We start from the raw sequence: 14,400 nt of genomic DNA, 5'->3' as shown, positions 1-14,400 counted from the left end.
ATATTTTACCAACTTTGCTGTTTTCCCAGAACCTGAAGTAAATTCTTTGTACAAAATCATTCCAGCATCTATACTGGTGACCAGGTAAGAATTTAGAACGTTGAAGACAAGTCATGTGTTTTATAACTAGTCTATAAAATACTATTTAGCCAGTGGTGCCTCTCAAAAACTCAGATATTCTCCTTGAGACTGAAAATCTTATGTAAGATTTCAGCATTCTGTACCAACCTGAGAGTTCCCTAAAAAGAAAACAGGTACAGTAACTTATATATCTTCCCCCCTGGGTATCTCAAGCTGTCCACAGATTCAGGACCCTACTGCCTCTGCCTTATAAGTAAGCCACCACTTGAGAAATCTGCACATTTTAGCTTACCAACATGTGTCAAGTAATTAACTAAGTAAATATGTGTATTTTACCATTAAATGCCCTCTTTAAAAAAAAAAACACTTAAAACAGGAAGTTTTGTTTCTAATTTTTTATGGGTAAAGAAAATCTGGGAGCATATCATACATGTTATATATGTATCTCATACATGGAAGAACTTAGCTCTGAGATGAGATCTGTTGGCCTTTTCGGTGCACTGTGCCTTGCACTGAAGCTACCCAGAGGGCAAACAAAATCAACCCCCGATCTTTAATTATTCCAAATGTACAGCACCCTGATTTGGTTCTTAGGACAACAGCTTCACACTAAATAGAAGTCCTTATTTGACTCTGATGTGCTCAGGGAAAAAAAACTGAACAAGTGGCACCTCTGCAGAGACAAGGAGGGAAAGTTATGAAATGTTCTACTCGTCATCTTTGAAGGCATTTTGACAGTTTAGTTTCCAGACATTTCAGAACAAACATAACCCTCTGGAGTCCCTCAACTACCTTTACCTGAGATAAAACCCTTTCTTTTTCAGAACTGAGGAAACTAGACCTTAGAGAGTCACACAGACTGAGGGTATTAAAGTAAGGCTAGAACCCAAATCCCCTGTGACTTGCACCCTTCTCTCCAGACTTCAGTTCAACTGGGTTCACCAGCTTCAACTATGCTCTGTGATTCAACATTTCATGACTCAGGCTGTGACTTTCAAACAAACACACATTTAGTTAATAATTACATTACCTGTAGATTAAAATGTGTGTTAGAAGTTTAGTATATAACACTTATTGCTTGAAGGAATACAGGGCTTGGTGAATTCTTTATCCAAGGCAAAGAGAAGCAGCTGTAATGTACCTGACTCACGTAACCCTAAAATCTAACAGCTGTAAAACATAGTTAGCTCCCTTTAAAGCAATTGTGCTTTTCTTACAGCAGTGCTGACCACCAAGCATTCAGTGTGTGGTTTGGACATGGAGTCTCTGTGAGCTAAAAGAAATACTCTTTTCTTCACAAGTAGCCACTCTATTTTCAGTTCTGTTGCTGTGACAGTATGACCTACCGAAAGCAACTTAGGAGAGAAGGGACTTACATCACTTACAGCTCCACCTTACAGTCATCCTAGTGGGTACGTCAAGGCAGGCACTTCAGCTAGTCACATCTCATGCACAGTCAAGAGCACACCGAAACACGAATGCACACATGCTCACATGCTTGCTTACTTGTGCTCAGCTTCATTTCTCCAATCTTATATGGTTCAGAAATCCCTGCCTCAGGATGGTACCAGCCACAGTGAACTGAATCTTCCCAAATATATTAACTCAATTTAAAACTATCCCCCATAGGCACATCAATAGGCCAACCCATAAAAACAATCCCTCATTGAGACTCTCTTCCAAATGGTTCTAAATTGTATCAAGTTAGCCAAGCTAATCACCACAATAGCCTATATCAGGCATTTCTTTAGAGTAATGAAAAATTATATTAATTCATTTTATACCTATCCCACAATTTATGATATTATTATTGACACGTCTTATTTCTAATATAAAATAATATTGGTAATTCCTCATACTTATTGGTGTTCTAACTGTAAGTCTATTTATCATGTCCCACTGATACTAGGTTCAGAATCCAACAAAAGTTGTCATCACATCAGTTATACCAATCTTTCTGTAACTTCTATGACTTTGACATTTACTGACAGATTGTGCCCAAAGTTTATAAAAAAAAAATGCCTGTTGATCTGAGCTTACTTGATGTTTTCAAGTAATCTAATTGATCTTTTTTTTTTTTTTTTGGTTTTTCAAGACAGGGTTTCTCTGTGTCCTGGCTGTCCTGGAACTCACTCTGTAGACCAGGCTGGCCTAGAACTCAGAAATCCACCTGTCTCTGCCTCCCAAGTGCTGGGATTAAAGGCATGCGCCACCACCGCCCGGCTCAAGTAATCTAATTGATCTTAAGTATGTCTGGTAGATAGGTCACAAAATGAGCTCTTTGCTTTTCTAGGTGACAAACAATGTTGAACTATTTCATTACAAATAATGGCTTCTATAGTGTTGGAAGGTGCAGTGTGCACTTTTGAAGCAGAAAAGGAATCATCAGTCTTTAAGCTTATGTTTTTCAAAACCTACTTTAATAAGTGTACTTAAATGCTTTAACCTCTCTTCTAGGCTACCACCTACCAGAGGTAGTGGGAAGGAAAGTTAGTAGGGCAAAGGAGGATATGGACCTGTTTAAATAGTAGGGGAATGCCAGAGCGGGAAGGTGGGAGTGGTTGGGGGGTGGGGGAGTACCCTCATAGAGGCAAGAAGAGGAGGATGGGATAGGGGGTTCCACAGGGGAGACCTGGAAAGGGGATAACATTTTAAACGTAAATAAAGAAAATATCCAATAAAAGAAAAGAATAGCTCTTTGGAGCAAATCTAATCTGCATTGACAGGATATCAACAGTTCAGTTCATGTGAATCAACAGCGGTAGCTCAATCCACCTTCAAATGCCATTCATGAATCAGCAATGTCAGTTCAATCCAGGAAAAACCATGAGGCTCTGCCAATCAGCCAAAGTCCAAGGAGAGGCAAGAAACCACTGGCTCTCTACCAGAAGGTCTTGGTGCATTTCTCTCTACAAAATTATGGCAAACAATGATCATCATTTGTGCCACATTCACCTCCTCCCAAGGTTCAGGGATCCTTGTAGAAATATTTCAAAAGCTAAGGGCTATGAAAAATGGTAGGGAAATGTTATTTTTAAACACAGCAGGGCAGTTGCATATATTAAATTACAGCAGTTGTGGCAGCATGCACAAGACCTGTACAATCTCAAGCCAGACATATTCTCACCATGGAGGTGGTCCTGAGGTCCCATACATAGCCAAGGAGCTATTGACAGCTGATAGCTTCTGGGAGAGAGAGAGTTAATTTTCTTTAAGGATGTGGCCCAGGTAATGGTCACAGGTGATATAGATATCCCACTTGTGACAGAGCACAAGTAGTCACTTGTTCTCTGACTTTTGACCAGTTGATGCTATTTCTGTGATACTCACCATACGCTAGACACACACGCACACACACACACAAAAAAAAACTTCTATAATGAGAACTGGAACCATGCAATATATATGTGTACACATACATATTATCTTGCAAGTGTGTGTCCACAAATTGCTTTCTCTGGAAGACATTGGGGAAAATCTTAATAGGTAATGTCATTTTTATATCATAAGCCTGAAGATGCAGTAAAGAAAATCACTAGATTATGATAATCATAAGGCATTCCATTGTCTATGCAATAACAATAGAGTGAGCTAACGACTCAGAGCCACTGCCACCAAATCCTGCCTGAGTATAATGTGATGCTGTAGAAGAAAAACAGTAGAACATGGTGAAGGGTTGTATGAATTTTGCTCTTGTGTGAGGACAAAAAGATAAAATCCAGAACTTTTTTGAGACATAGTCTCATGTAGCCCAAGCTGGCCTCAATTTTGCTATGCGGTCAAGAATGACCATGATCTTCTCATCTGCTCTCTACCTCCTAAGAGCCGAGGTAAGAGGCATGTGTCACTACATAGAGTTTTATGCAACACTGAGGCTCAGTCCCAGGTCTTGGTGCATGTGCCACAGCACTCTACAACTGAAGTACATACCCAACACCAAAACTGAGCATTTCTAAGTATGTGTTCATGCACAGGCTTTTGTGTGGGTGTACTTTTGTGATATGTACATGTATGTTCATGTGCATGTGGACGGCAGAGGTCAATCACAGGGATCATTCATCAAATATCATCAGCCATATTTTGGTCTGGTTTGGTTTTTAGAGACAGGGTTTCTCTGTGTAGCCTTAGCTGTCCTGAAACTCAAGCAATAGACAAGGATGGCATTGAACTCAAAGTGATATACCTTCCTCTGCTTCTTGAGTATGGGATTGAAGATGTGCACCACCACTACTTGTTTCTTAACATGGTCTTGAACCTTATGAGTAAGTTAGGCTGGCTGGCCAGCAAAGCCCAGGAACCCTCCAATCCCTTCATCTCAGCACCAGGATGTTAAGCATGCATCGCCAGGTCATGCTTTCTTTACATGGGTCTGGATATTACATTCGGATCCTCATGCTTCCACAACAAACACTTTATCAACTGAACCATCTCCTTGATCGAACATCTAGAATTCCAATCAACGAGACAGGCACATTAATTACTATTTAACTCCAAGTTGAAAATGGAAAGCAAAAAGAATATTCATGGTCCCTAGTGTTCACAGTAAACATCAAAGCTGAGGTTAAAGTCAGAACAATTCCCAAAGCCAGGCACTTTTCTTTTTTTTTTTTTTTTGTTTTGTTTTTTTGTTTTTTTGTTTTGTTTTTTCGAGACAGGGTTTCTCTGTGTATCTCTGGCTGTCCTGGAACTCACACTGTAGACCAGGCTGGCCTCGAACTCAGAAATCCACCTGCCTCTGCCTCCCAAGTGCTGGGATTAAAGGCGTGCGCCACCACCGCCCGGCACCAGGCACTTTTCTTGAATACAGTTTCTCTCCTTCAAACCCAAATGTGTAGTAGCAGCTAAGAAAAAGTTTCTGTCTTTGTCCTCCTTGGTCCCCTTCTGTATAAATCTTCATGAAAACAAATTTGGCTTTTGAGAATTTGTTTACTTCTTCCTTGCATTATGCCAACTTAAAAAAAAAAAAGAGTCTGAGAACTGGTCCAAAAATTTGTTTTTATTTAGCACATGCAGTAGACAGATGATTCTGAATTGTCATATTCTAAATATTTTGCTGTTTACAGTGAAAACATAGTATTAATAGTAACTGAGCCATAGAAGTATTCGCACTTACTATGTAAGTACTGCATGGGAGTGTCACAAAATACATGGAACAGGAAGAGGAACTGTGTATTGACTCAGAACTCTGCTGGATAAGGTTTGATGTTCACTGGATAGAAATAGGATGGAGAAATGTGACTGAAAGCCACTATAGTACCAAGAATGAAGTAGACAGAACCCTCACAGGAGTCACTGCAGATAAGAGCATAGAGAGTCTGCCCTTTACACAGGAATAAAACAAGCCTGGTACAAAGGGGGCACATGGCCAAATCCGTTGACAATTGGTGTTGTTTCAATGTCCTTTACATCAACCAGAGGCTTCAGGTTAAAATTCTGTAAAATGGTGGTAAAGAACAGAAACAGCTCCATACGAGCCAGGCCTTCTCCTGCACACATCCGCTTTCCTGAAATAGCAAAGAAAAGAAAAAAGCAGGGAGAGGGGAGATTTATTCCTGAATCATCTGTGAATTGTTGTGGAGATTATACAATAGTCACTGAGTTGTTCAGCGTGTGGATAGAAGACACCCATATCATATTCTCAACCCCAGAAACAGCTCCATTCACTCATCTCCAACACCATAATGTTGAAACTTCAAGCTCCCATTGACGAAACACTGTCCTGACAGTCCTTCAGGAGCTATGGCTTCTCCTCTTTATGACCCTTGTGATCCCAGTAGAATCTTACCCTCTGTGGGTTTCCTCATCATATTCACGATTCTACATAGAAGATACTGCTTGAATTCTATGCTTTCTTATCTTTTGCCACCTTGCCAAAAATGAGTTCCTTAAAAAGAAGGGCTCCATATACACACCTTGATCTGTACCAGTCCTAGACCAACTAAAGAATCAAACCCTACAGCAGAAGGCAAAAGTGACTCCATGCGAGAGACTCAGCACATATAAAGGAGCAGTAGATTTGGACACTGAAGGTGTAGGATCATAGTAAAGGAAAATCTAGAGACTCTGGAAACACTGTACAGTGTCCCTCTGCATGTCCAAGGTCTTTCTCAGCCTGCATTTGTTCAGCAGAGTCTGAACTCCTCCATTCACAGAAAATGTCCCCTCCTGTACTTCATTTTCACTGTACAGCTCCCTGCCTCCTCTTTTCTTACTTCCTTGATCCCTATGAGCCAGACACCTTTCCCCTGACCTTTAGAATAATTCTGTATGGTTATGAAAGAAGAAGACCTGAGCAACTTCCCCCTGACTGCCTCTCTCACAGCACTAATCCAACAGATTACAGTGTCCTGTTCCCTAACCTACTTCCCTAACTCAGACGGAATCTTTGCAGAGCCTGTTATATTTTTTTAGGTCACTTGCATTTTGAAAGTCACCTGAGAGACAAGGATGACACAGAGGATATACTCAAAATGTGAACTTAGATACCTCTCTCAGAGCAGATAAGAAGAGTCGGAAAGAAGAGCTGTTGGGCAGCTGGCAGTTACATCCAGAGGCCAAGTCTAAGTAATAAATGTGGGGTCAGAGAACCATGGGATTGTGGAAAGCAGGCTCAGAGCAAGAGAGGGGTTGAGGCATGTCTAAACCCTGGACATGTCGCCCTGAGATCCACAGGAGTAAGAATGGTCCCCCTGGGCTTCCCATGAGGGGAAGGTAGAACGGGGAAAGTATTTGTGTGAGAGGGTACTAGGAGAGAACAGGGGCTAATATTGAAATGTAAAGTGAATAAGTAAATAAATAAATAAATAAATAAATAAATAAATTTTTAAAAATGTTCCCCTTTGCCCTGGGCCTACATGTCCTGGGACACATAGCCCTGTGCCTACACCTTTGCCCCACAATCCACTGAGCCCTGTAGCCAGGTTAAACTTCCTCTACCCTTATAAGGTCATGTCCAACAGCACCTGCATTAGACTCTATGGTGCCTATTAATATGGTCCAATAAAGAGGAATTATTACAAGTAGAGAAAATATATAGTCATCAAAGTGGACTTTCTTATGACATACAAACAGCAAATCTACCAGTCCCAGCAAAATCACCATAGAAATTGCACCAGATCCTAAAATTCCATTATGACCTCCAAAGTACAAATGAAAATGATTTTCTTGTACCTGCTGAGAATGGCACAAAGTAGTCACTCTTCTTAAAGTTGCCTCTTTCATCTAGAAAGTGACCAGGGTCAAACTTCTCTGGATTAGGAAATTCTTTGTCATCATGCAGCAGAGATGTCAGTGATGTTATCACAGTGGTACCCTGAAAACAGCCAACAGATGTAATGAAAGCTGAATGGGAAGAATTGAAGGAACTCACCTAAACAATCTGACTTATGAATGAAAGTACTGGATCCAGAGCCTAGCAATGACATTTACACATAGACCAAGTATGAACAGAGATGAATTAACACTAGCTCCTCAGCTAGGGATGGAACCTCATACCCACCTCTCCTCTCCATGCTCTGGTTTGAGCTTGAATAGGTCTCATGCACTGCACATTGTTACACAACATAAGTTCATAAGTGTACTATCAACCTGTGTCCAGAAGATACTGTTTCCTTGTATGCATCTACCACCTCTGGTCCTTACAATCTCTCTGCCTTCTCTTTCACAGTGATCCTTTAGCCTTGGAAAAGGAAATGTGATACAGATATTCCACTTAGGGCTGAGCATTCTGAGGTCTCTGTGCTACATTTATCACTTCTATTCTCATTCAACTCATATTGGCTATGGTTTTAGATGGAAGTCTATGTTCATTCTGAATAATTGAGGATCCTCTGCTTCAGCTTGTGTTAAATGGAGATCTGACCTGATTAGTGATAACTTTGAATATACCATTGACAGGTACACCATCACTTAAGCACTTGTCATCAAGGTATACTATGTGCTTCATATACTTCAAAACTGTGAGGACCTTATCCTCTCAAATGAACCCTACCTTAAAAAATACGATCGATGAAAAAATGAGAACAACTGTCATTTCACAACTCAGAATGATCAATTCAGGCAAGGATTACTAATTAGTGATGTGGCCAATTAGTCCTTCAAGCTCCAGAGGATATAGTGCCATGCTCATGTAAATGTTGTTGGCCCTCGTTAAACCGGGTGGGTCATAAAACAAAAAGATTCTCAAAAAGATATGAGAATGGAAGAGAAATTGTTGGAAGAGGTTTGGGGGAAGACAGAGGGGGATAAGAGAGGAGGGAAAAGGTAAGTGTGGTCAGGCTGCATTACAGACATGTGAGAAGTTGTCAAAAATTAACTTCTGTCTTTAAAAGCATTAACTGATCTTATAAACTGGTTATAAATTATTTATAAAATAGAACACCCAGGTAAAAACTGTCAATTAATATTAAAACTCTTGATAAATTATTTGGAAAATAGGATACTAAAAAATTAAATTCCACCCTGCAGGGTTTGGGGTTTTGTTTTATTCTTCTTGGTGGTGGTGGTGGTGGTGGTGGTGGTGGTGGTGGTGGAGGTGGTGGTGGAGGTGGTGGTGGTGGTGGAGGTAGAGGTGGAGGTGGAGGTGGAGGTGGTGGAGGTGGTGATGGTGGTGGTGGTGGTGATGGTGGTGATGGTAGTGGTGGTTTTGGATTTGTTTTAATGTGTAAAGAAGAACATTAGCAACAGAGGATCTGAAAACACTTTCTTAGAAATATGATACTTAGTGTTATCAACAAGTGAGACCACAGTGTATCCAGAGCCACAATCTGATGAAACAGGCGATTGATGTAGCATCACCTATTTTATATCTTTGCTCAAAACATTCAATTGGATTCTAGTCTCCAAGAAAACCTGCACATGAAACCAGACAGAGGAACACTTCATAAGACAAGTGGGTTTGATTCTTCAAAACAATTGTTATATCAAAAAAATTGTTTTAAAGGAAATGTTTTCAATTTTGAGGAAGCAAATTATAGACTTGTTCCTTTATTACACTATGAGAACTTTTCACTTACTATAAAAAAAAAATCTTGGTATAACTAGAAAATGTAATCTTAGGCTATGTGGAGGATAATTTTACTATGTTGATAACTTCTTCAGTGTGAGTGTGCTTATCAAATAGTAAATGCTTCAGTCTTTGGAAACACTCATTAAAGTTTTTAGGTATTAAGTGTGATAGGTTTAATAAACTAAAATATAGTTCTAAACACCTTTAAATCCCATATGTGTGGGACTGTGAAAGGATAGCTTGGTTCCTGGCTGTGCACAGGCCTGGAACCCTGGATGCTAGTGAGACAATGGCAGGTGTTCAGCCAAGCTCCCAGACCCCAAGCTCCTGACAAGCCATTGACCCATGATTTTCAGTCACAGAGGGCAATACAGCTCCTCCCTAAGAGAGGTTTGCATCATCCAGCACAGATAGAGTGACTACAGGCCTCAGCCTCAAGAGATTTACATACTAATGAGATATCTGAAGGCCAGAGGGCATAGCCAATTAATCATTCTCCCCCAGAACCTTCTTCCTTCTCCCTCCCTATTTAACTCAGGTCTGCCCTGAGTTTCATGGGGGTGCATCCATATTCAACTACCATCTGTCATGAAAATAAAACCTGTAAAAACCACAGACTTCCTCATGTCTTCTGGGGCCCCCCGCTGTGGGGAACCACGGAGAATGCCTTTAATGAGCCACTATAGCCACAGCCTTCGCGCTAACTTCCCACCTAGAGGACCTCTCTGCATTCCAGCCACGAGGATCGCCAATTTAACCAAGCTAGCCAACCCTGCCAAGCAAGTGATGAGCCAAGAGTCTCATCCCCCAGGGCACTGCCAGAGCTCTCCCTCTCACCCTTCTCACTCCTCTAACCCTTCTCACCCCTCTTGCCCCTCTCAGCTGCGGGCTGCCCACATGCCCCCAGCCTCAACTCTTCCATGGCTTCCGGCAGTGCCTGAGAGCCCAGGAGTCTGAAACCAGTCGATCCCCACAAGCCTTCTTGTCCGGGGGTCACCATCCAAGAGCTCTGCATCCCCTGGGAGCTTCAGACTGAGTGAGAACTCCCACACTTGGCAGGGCCCTGCCATGCCCATCTGTTCCATGTGGAACCAACTCAGTCAAGAATCCCATGCTTCTGCTTCTCTCCCGAGGCTCGCCTCCCTGAGCCACCCCAGGCAGAAGACATGCGGGACCCACAACACAGCCCAACAAGATGCCACGCCCGCAACCATGCATGAGATAATCATCCCCGCACATATGCATACACAAAAATTCACTTATATATTCCTTTAAGTGCTTTGAAAATACAGATATTCTCCCAGTTAACTCAGCTATCAGCTTGACACAACCTAGAGTTATAAGAGAGAATGTCTAATGAAGAATTGTTTTATTTAGATTGGCTTATTAGTATGCCTGTCTTGACTGGTAGTTGTCATGAAAGGACCCAGCCCACTATGAGTGGTACCAGAAAACTAAACCTGGATTGTATAATAAAGCTTTCTGAACACTAGTGATGGAAAGAACACCAGCAAGAAACATTCCTCCATGGCTTCTGCTTCAAGTCCCTGCCCTGGTGGAGTTGCTGCCCTGCTAGTGTTTCTGACCTGACTTTCCTCAATGATGGACTCTGACCTGTGAGAATAAATAAATCCTTTCCTCCCTAAGTTGCCCTTAGTCATGGTTCTTATCACAGCAGCAAAAATCAAGCTAGTAATCATTAATGAAAAGTTGGAAACTCCATGTTTCTAAGATTATGATATTAAAGAGCTATACTTTTCTTTTTAAAATATTTTCACATATTACTACTTTTAATTATTCTCTTATATATTTGCTACTCTAGTGGGAACCAAAGTATGAATCTTGGAACTTCATAAACACTAATTTGCAATGTGAAACAAGCTTACCTTGGGGATGAAGTAGTTTCTAAATTTTACATCATGGGTCACTGAATGAGGCAGGTTCGTGGGGATAAGGTCAATATATCTCTGGATCTCATGCACTACAGCATCTGTGTAGGGCATGTGGCTCCTGTCCTGCATGCAGGGGCTCCGGTTTCTGCCAACTACACGTTCTATCTCTTCCTGGACTTTAGCTAGTAAGAAAAAGTAGAAAATTATATAATGGGAGAAAACTGGCACAACTGCCACAGCATGTCAGTGCAATATAGAGCATGAGGAAAGTGTCCCAACAGCATCATAGGCCACAATCACATCTACACTTGTAATGCCACAGGAAAACATAATGCCTAAAAAGCAGGCATTCATTAAGTAGATATGCTTTTACATATTACCGTACAGGATAATCAATGTAAATCAGAATGATTAAATTCTTTACTATATAGATGTCTTACAAATACGAACTAAGAAACTGCTATCCCTGCAAAGACAAAAAGAAACAAAAACTAAGAATTAGTATCATAACCAGGCAGTGGTGGTGCATGCCTTTAATCCCAGCACTTGGGAGGCAGAGGCAGGCGGATTTCTGAGTTCCAGGTCAGCCTGGTCTACAGAGTGAGTTCCAGGACAGCCAAGGCTACACAGAGAAACCCTGTCTCAAAAATCCAAAAAAAAAAAAAAAAAAAAAAAAAAAAAAAAAAAAAGAATTAATATCATAAATACTTAAACACAGGATAGTTGACTGTTGCACACTGCCAAAACAGGGTAACAAGTCCATCATAATTCCTGCTTTACAAATATGTCTGTCAGATATATTGGAACAGAAGGCTGAAGATGGATGCTCCAACTTTACAGAGATTACTGGGTAGCTGTCCAGGTAGCCTGCTGTCTGTCAATTCTTGGTCTAGGAAGCTGCTTGCCTGTATGACCTACTTACTCAGGTAATATTTACTCCTCAGGTCTCTAATAGGGTTGAAGACTATATAGTTATAGTCTCACAATTAAGCTTAAGTTGTTTAGCGTTTAATATATCTTAGGTGTAAGAAGATGGTTTTAGGTTGGTAATAGAGGTAAGAATAGATATTGAGTTAAAAACAAACCTTAAATACAACAAGATAGGATAGAAATTGAATATTTTCTAAAAGTGCCAAATACAGTAAACTGGTCATTATAAATGTAAATCTTACCTTATCATTTCCATAATTGTTTCATAATTCTCACATTTGTATGCAGTTTTTTTCATTTATTAGATATTTTATTTACACTTCAGATGCCATCCCCTTTCCCCATTCCCCCCTCTTAGAAAACCCCTATCCCATGCCCCCTTTTCCATTTTGTTGTATGCAGTTTTTATTTAAAAGTAAAAAAGCCTTTATTGGACTAAAAGGGGAATTGTAGAAAAAATATCTTGAGTCTATATGGATGTGACACCTGTCAATAATAAATTTGATGTCCTATAGCTTAGGCAGGAAATAGGAAATGTGACATCTAGAAGGCAGAATGGATGTTGGAACAGTGCCAGACTTAGGAGAGTCATCCAAGAAGATGTAATGCTATGGAAGCATGGTACCTGAACACAGGTAACCAGTCACATGGCAGAATGGTAGGTTAGAATAAATGGGTTAGCTTAACTTATAATCTAGTCAGAGAAGAGTTTAGATATTCAGCAAAGTTACTAGCAAATATAAAAAAAGAATTAGCATTAAATCAAATTAGCATAGGGTGATAATTGAATTCCCTTGGCTGATGAATGTATGTTCTTATCTGAAAATTCTGATTGATTCTCTGTATTTTCCTCACACCCACATTATTTACTGTCTATCCTAAAGCCAGAATGAGAAGGTTGCTATGAGAAATCATGGCACCGTCCCTGAATCCCTCCTATACATGTGACATACCCCACTCACACATGTGCTGGAGCTGATATGATCCCATTCAACAAGGGTGTTTACCAGAGACTAACAAATGTCAGTGTTATACACTTCAGTCTCCAGAACTGGGAGCTAGTATAATTTTCTTTACAAAGTATATAAGCTCCATAATTTTGTTAGAGTGAAAGAAAATACACTATGACACTGTGTCCCTCAGGAAAACAATGCACCAGTCTATACTAGTCAGCGATACATGTGCCTACTATAGACACCTCCCATCAAATGCAAATACTTTATAAGAGTAAGGTCAATAAAATCAGAACTGCATGCTTCTCTGATACTGTTCATAGTATCTTGTTTTTCTCAGTCACTATCTCCTATTGTGAAAACTTGCTTCATTTTTCTTTCTTCCTCATATGAACATGTTACAGCTAGCAACAGAGTAATTTCAATAATAGGGTTTCTACTAGAGACATAATAGAGGACACAGATAGTGCCTTCCCAGCATCTATGCTGAGTTTCCCCAGCTCCTTGTCTCCAGTCATACCTGTGACATCCACATGCTTCAGCAACAGCAGGAGTCCATACCTCAGAGTGGTACTTGTTGTTTCTGTTCCAGCTCCAAACATGTCAGTTACAGTAGCCACCAAGCTTTCATGGGTAAACTCTGACTTGGGATTGTGCTTTTCCTAGGATTTATGTGGATATTATTTTGGTTTGCTGACATGCTTAATTACAATGAATCAAACATAATTCAGGTGGTTCATAAAGATAAGAAACTTAAACAACACAAAGTCTAGTACTGAAACTACAATAACTAAACAGGATAGTAGGAAGTGTTATTAGTTTACCCACTCCTTATTTCCCTTCCTTTAAAATTGTTACAATTGTGGAGTGTCAATGTTCTCACTATGAAAAAAAAAAATGATACTCATGTGAGGTAATGTATATGGAAATTAGCCTTATTTGATCATTTTATAACATTGTAGATCAAAGTACCACATTGTACCCAAACATATGTTATAGTTCCTATATTTATAGATGCATATAGAAAAATTTAAAGCAATGTAATCAGTTTCCCATCACTTTGAAAATACACCAAGAAACATGACTAATTAGAAGGAAGATTCAGTGCTGTTCATGATCCAGCTGTTTGGTCCTTGACTGCTTGACCCTGGGACACTGGTAACACAAGAAGATAGAGCAGTATGGTAAAGAAATGTGGCAAAGCAGAGCTACTCACCTCCACAGGAATAAAGCAAATAAAGGGAAAAAGAACAAGGGATTAAAGCATGAAGCATAAAAGATAAGGCCAAGTAAGTCTTTGTAAGATATTTAAGATCCTAGTCATAACAAGGACAATGACTCTTATGAAAGACATTGCAACTAATTCTTCTGTTAAAGAATTTAATTAATTACAATATTGACTTCCTCATGATGAATGCTGAAATGTGTAAAACTAGCAGAAATAAGAATGTCAGTTTAAAAAATAAAAGATCTGATAAATTACCTTTCATACATGAGCTTTACTAAGAGAGAGACCCTTGTGAGAACAGAGCCATGA

At 40.0% G+C, this 14,400-nt stretch overlaps 1 protein-coding gene across 2 annotated transcripts in view; it reads right to left on the bottom strand.

Moving 5' to 3' along the window:
- Positions 1-5,057: 5,057 nt before the first annotated feature.
- Positions 5,058-14,400, bottom strand: part of LOC117711779 (cytochrome P450 2C11) — a 32,937-nt gene continuing 23,594 nt past the window's right edge. For both annotated transcript variants that reach the window (XM_034507657.2, XM_076920298.1), the window contains exons 6-9: positions 13,384-13,525; positions 10,975-11,162; positions 7,252-7,393; positions 5,058-5,585 (exon numbers count right to left, since the gene is read on the bottom strand). In XM_034507657.2, the coding sequence (XP_034363548.1) occupies positions 5,404-5,585; positions 7,252-7,393; positions 10,975-11,162; positions 13,384-13,525 (654 nt within the window). In that variant the 3' untranslated portion in view covers positions 5,058-5,403. The remainder of the gene's footprint in view (positions 5,586-7,251; positions 7,394-10,974; positions 11,163-13,383; positions 13,526-14,400) is intronic.

The sequence above is a fragment of the Arvicanthis niloticus genome, chromosome 1 (genome assembly GCF_011762505.2).
Source record: "Arvicanthis niloticus isolate mArvNil1 chromosome 1, mArvNil1.pat.X, whole genome shotgun sequence".
In the NCBI taxonomy this organism is placed as follows: domain Eukaryota; kingdom Metazoa; phylum Chordata; class Mammalia; order Rodentia; family Muridae; genus Arvicanthis; species Arvicanthis niloticus.
The sequence above is the reverse complement of the archived record's forward strand: the minus strand, read 5'-3'. Positions and strand labels throughout refer to the sequence as shown.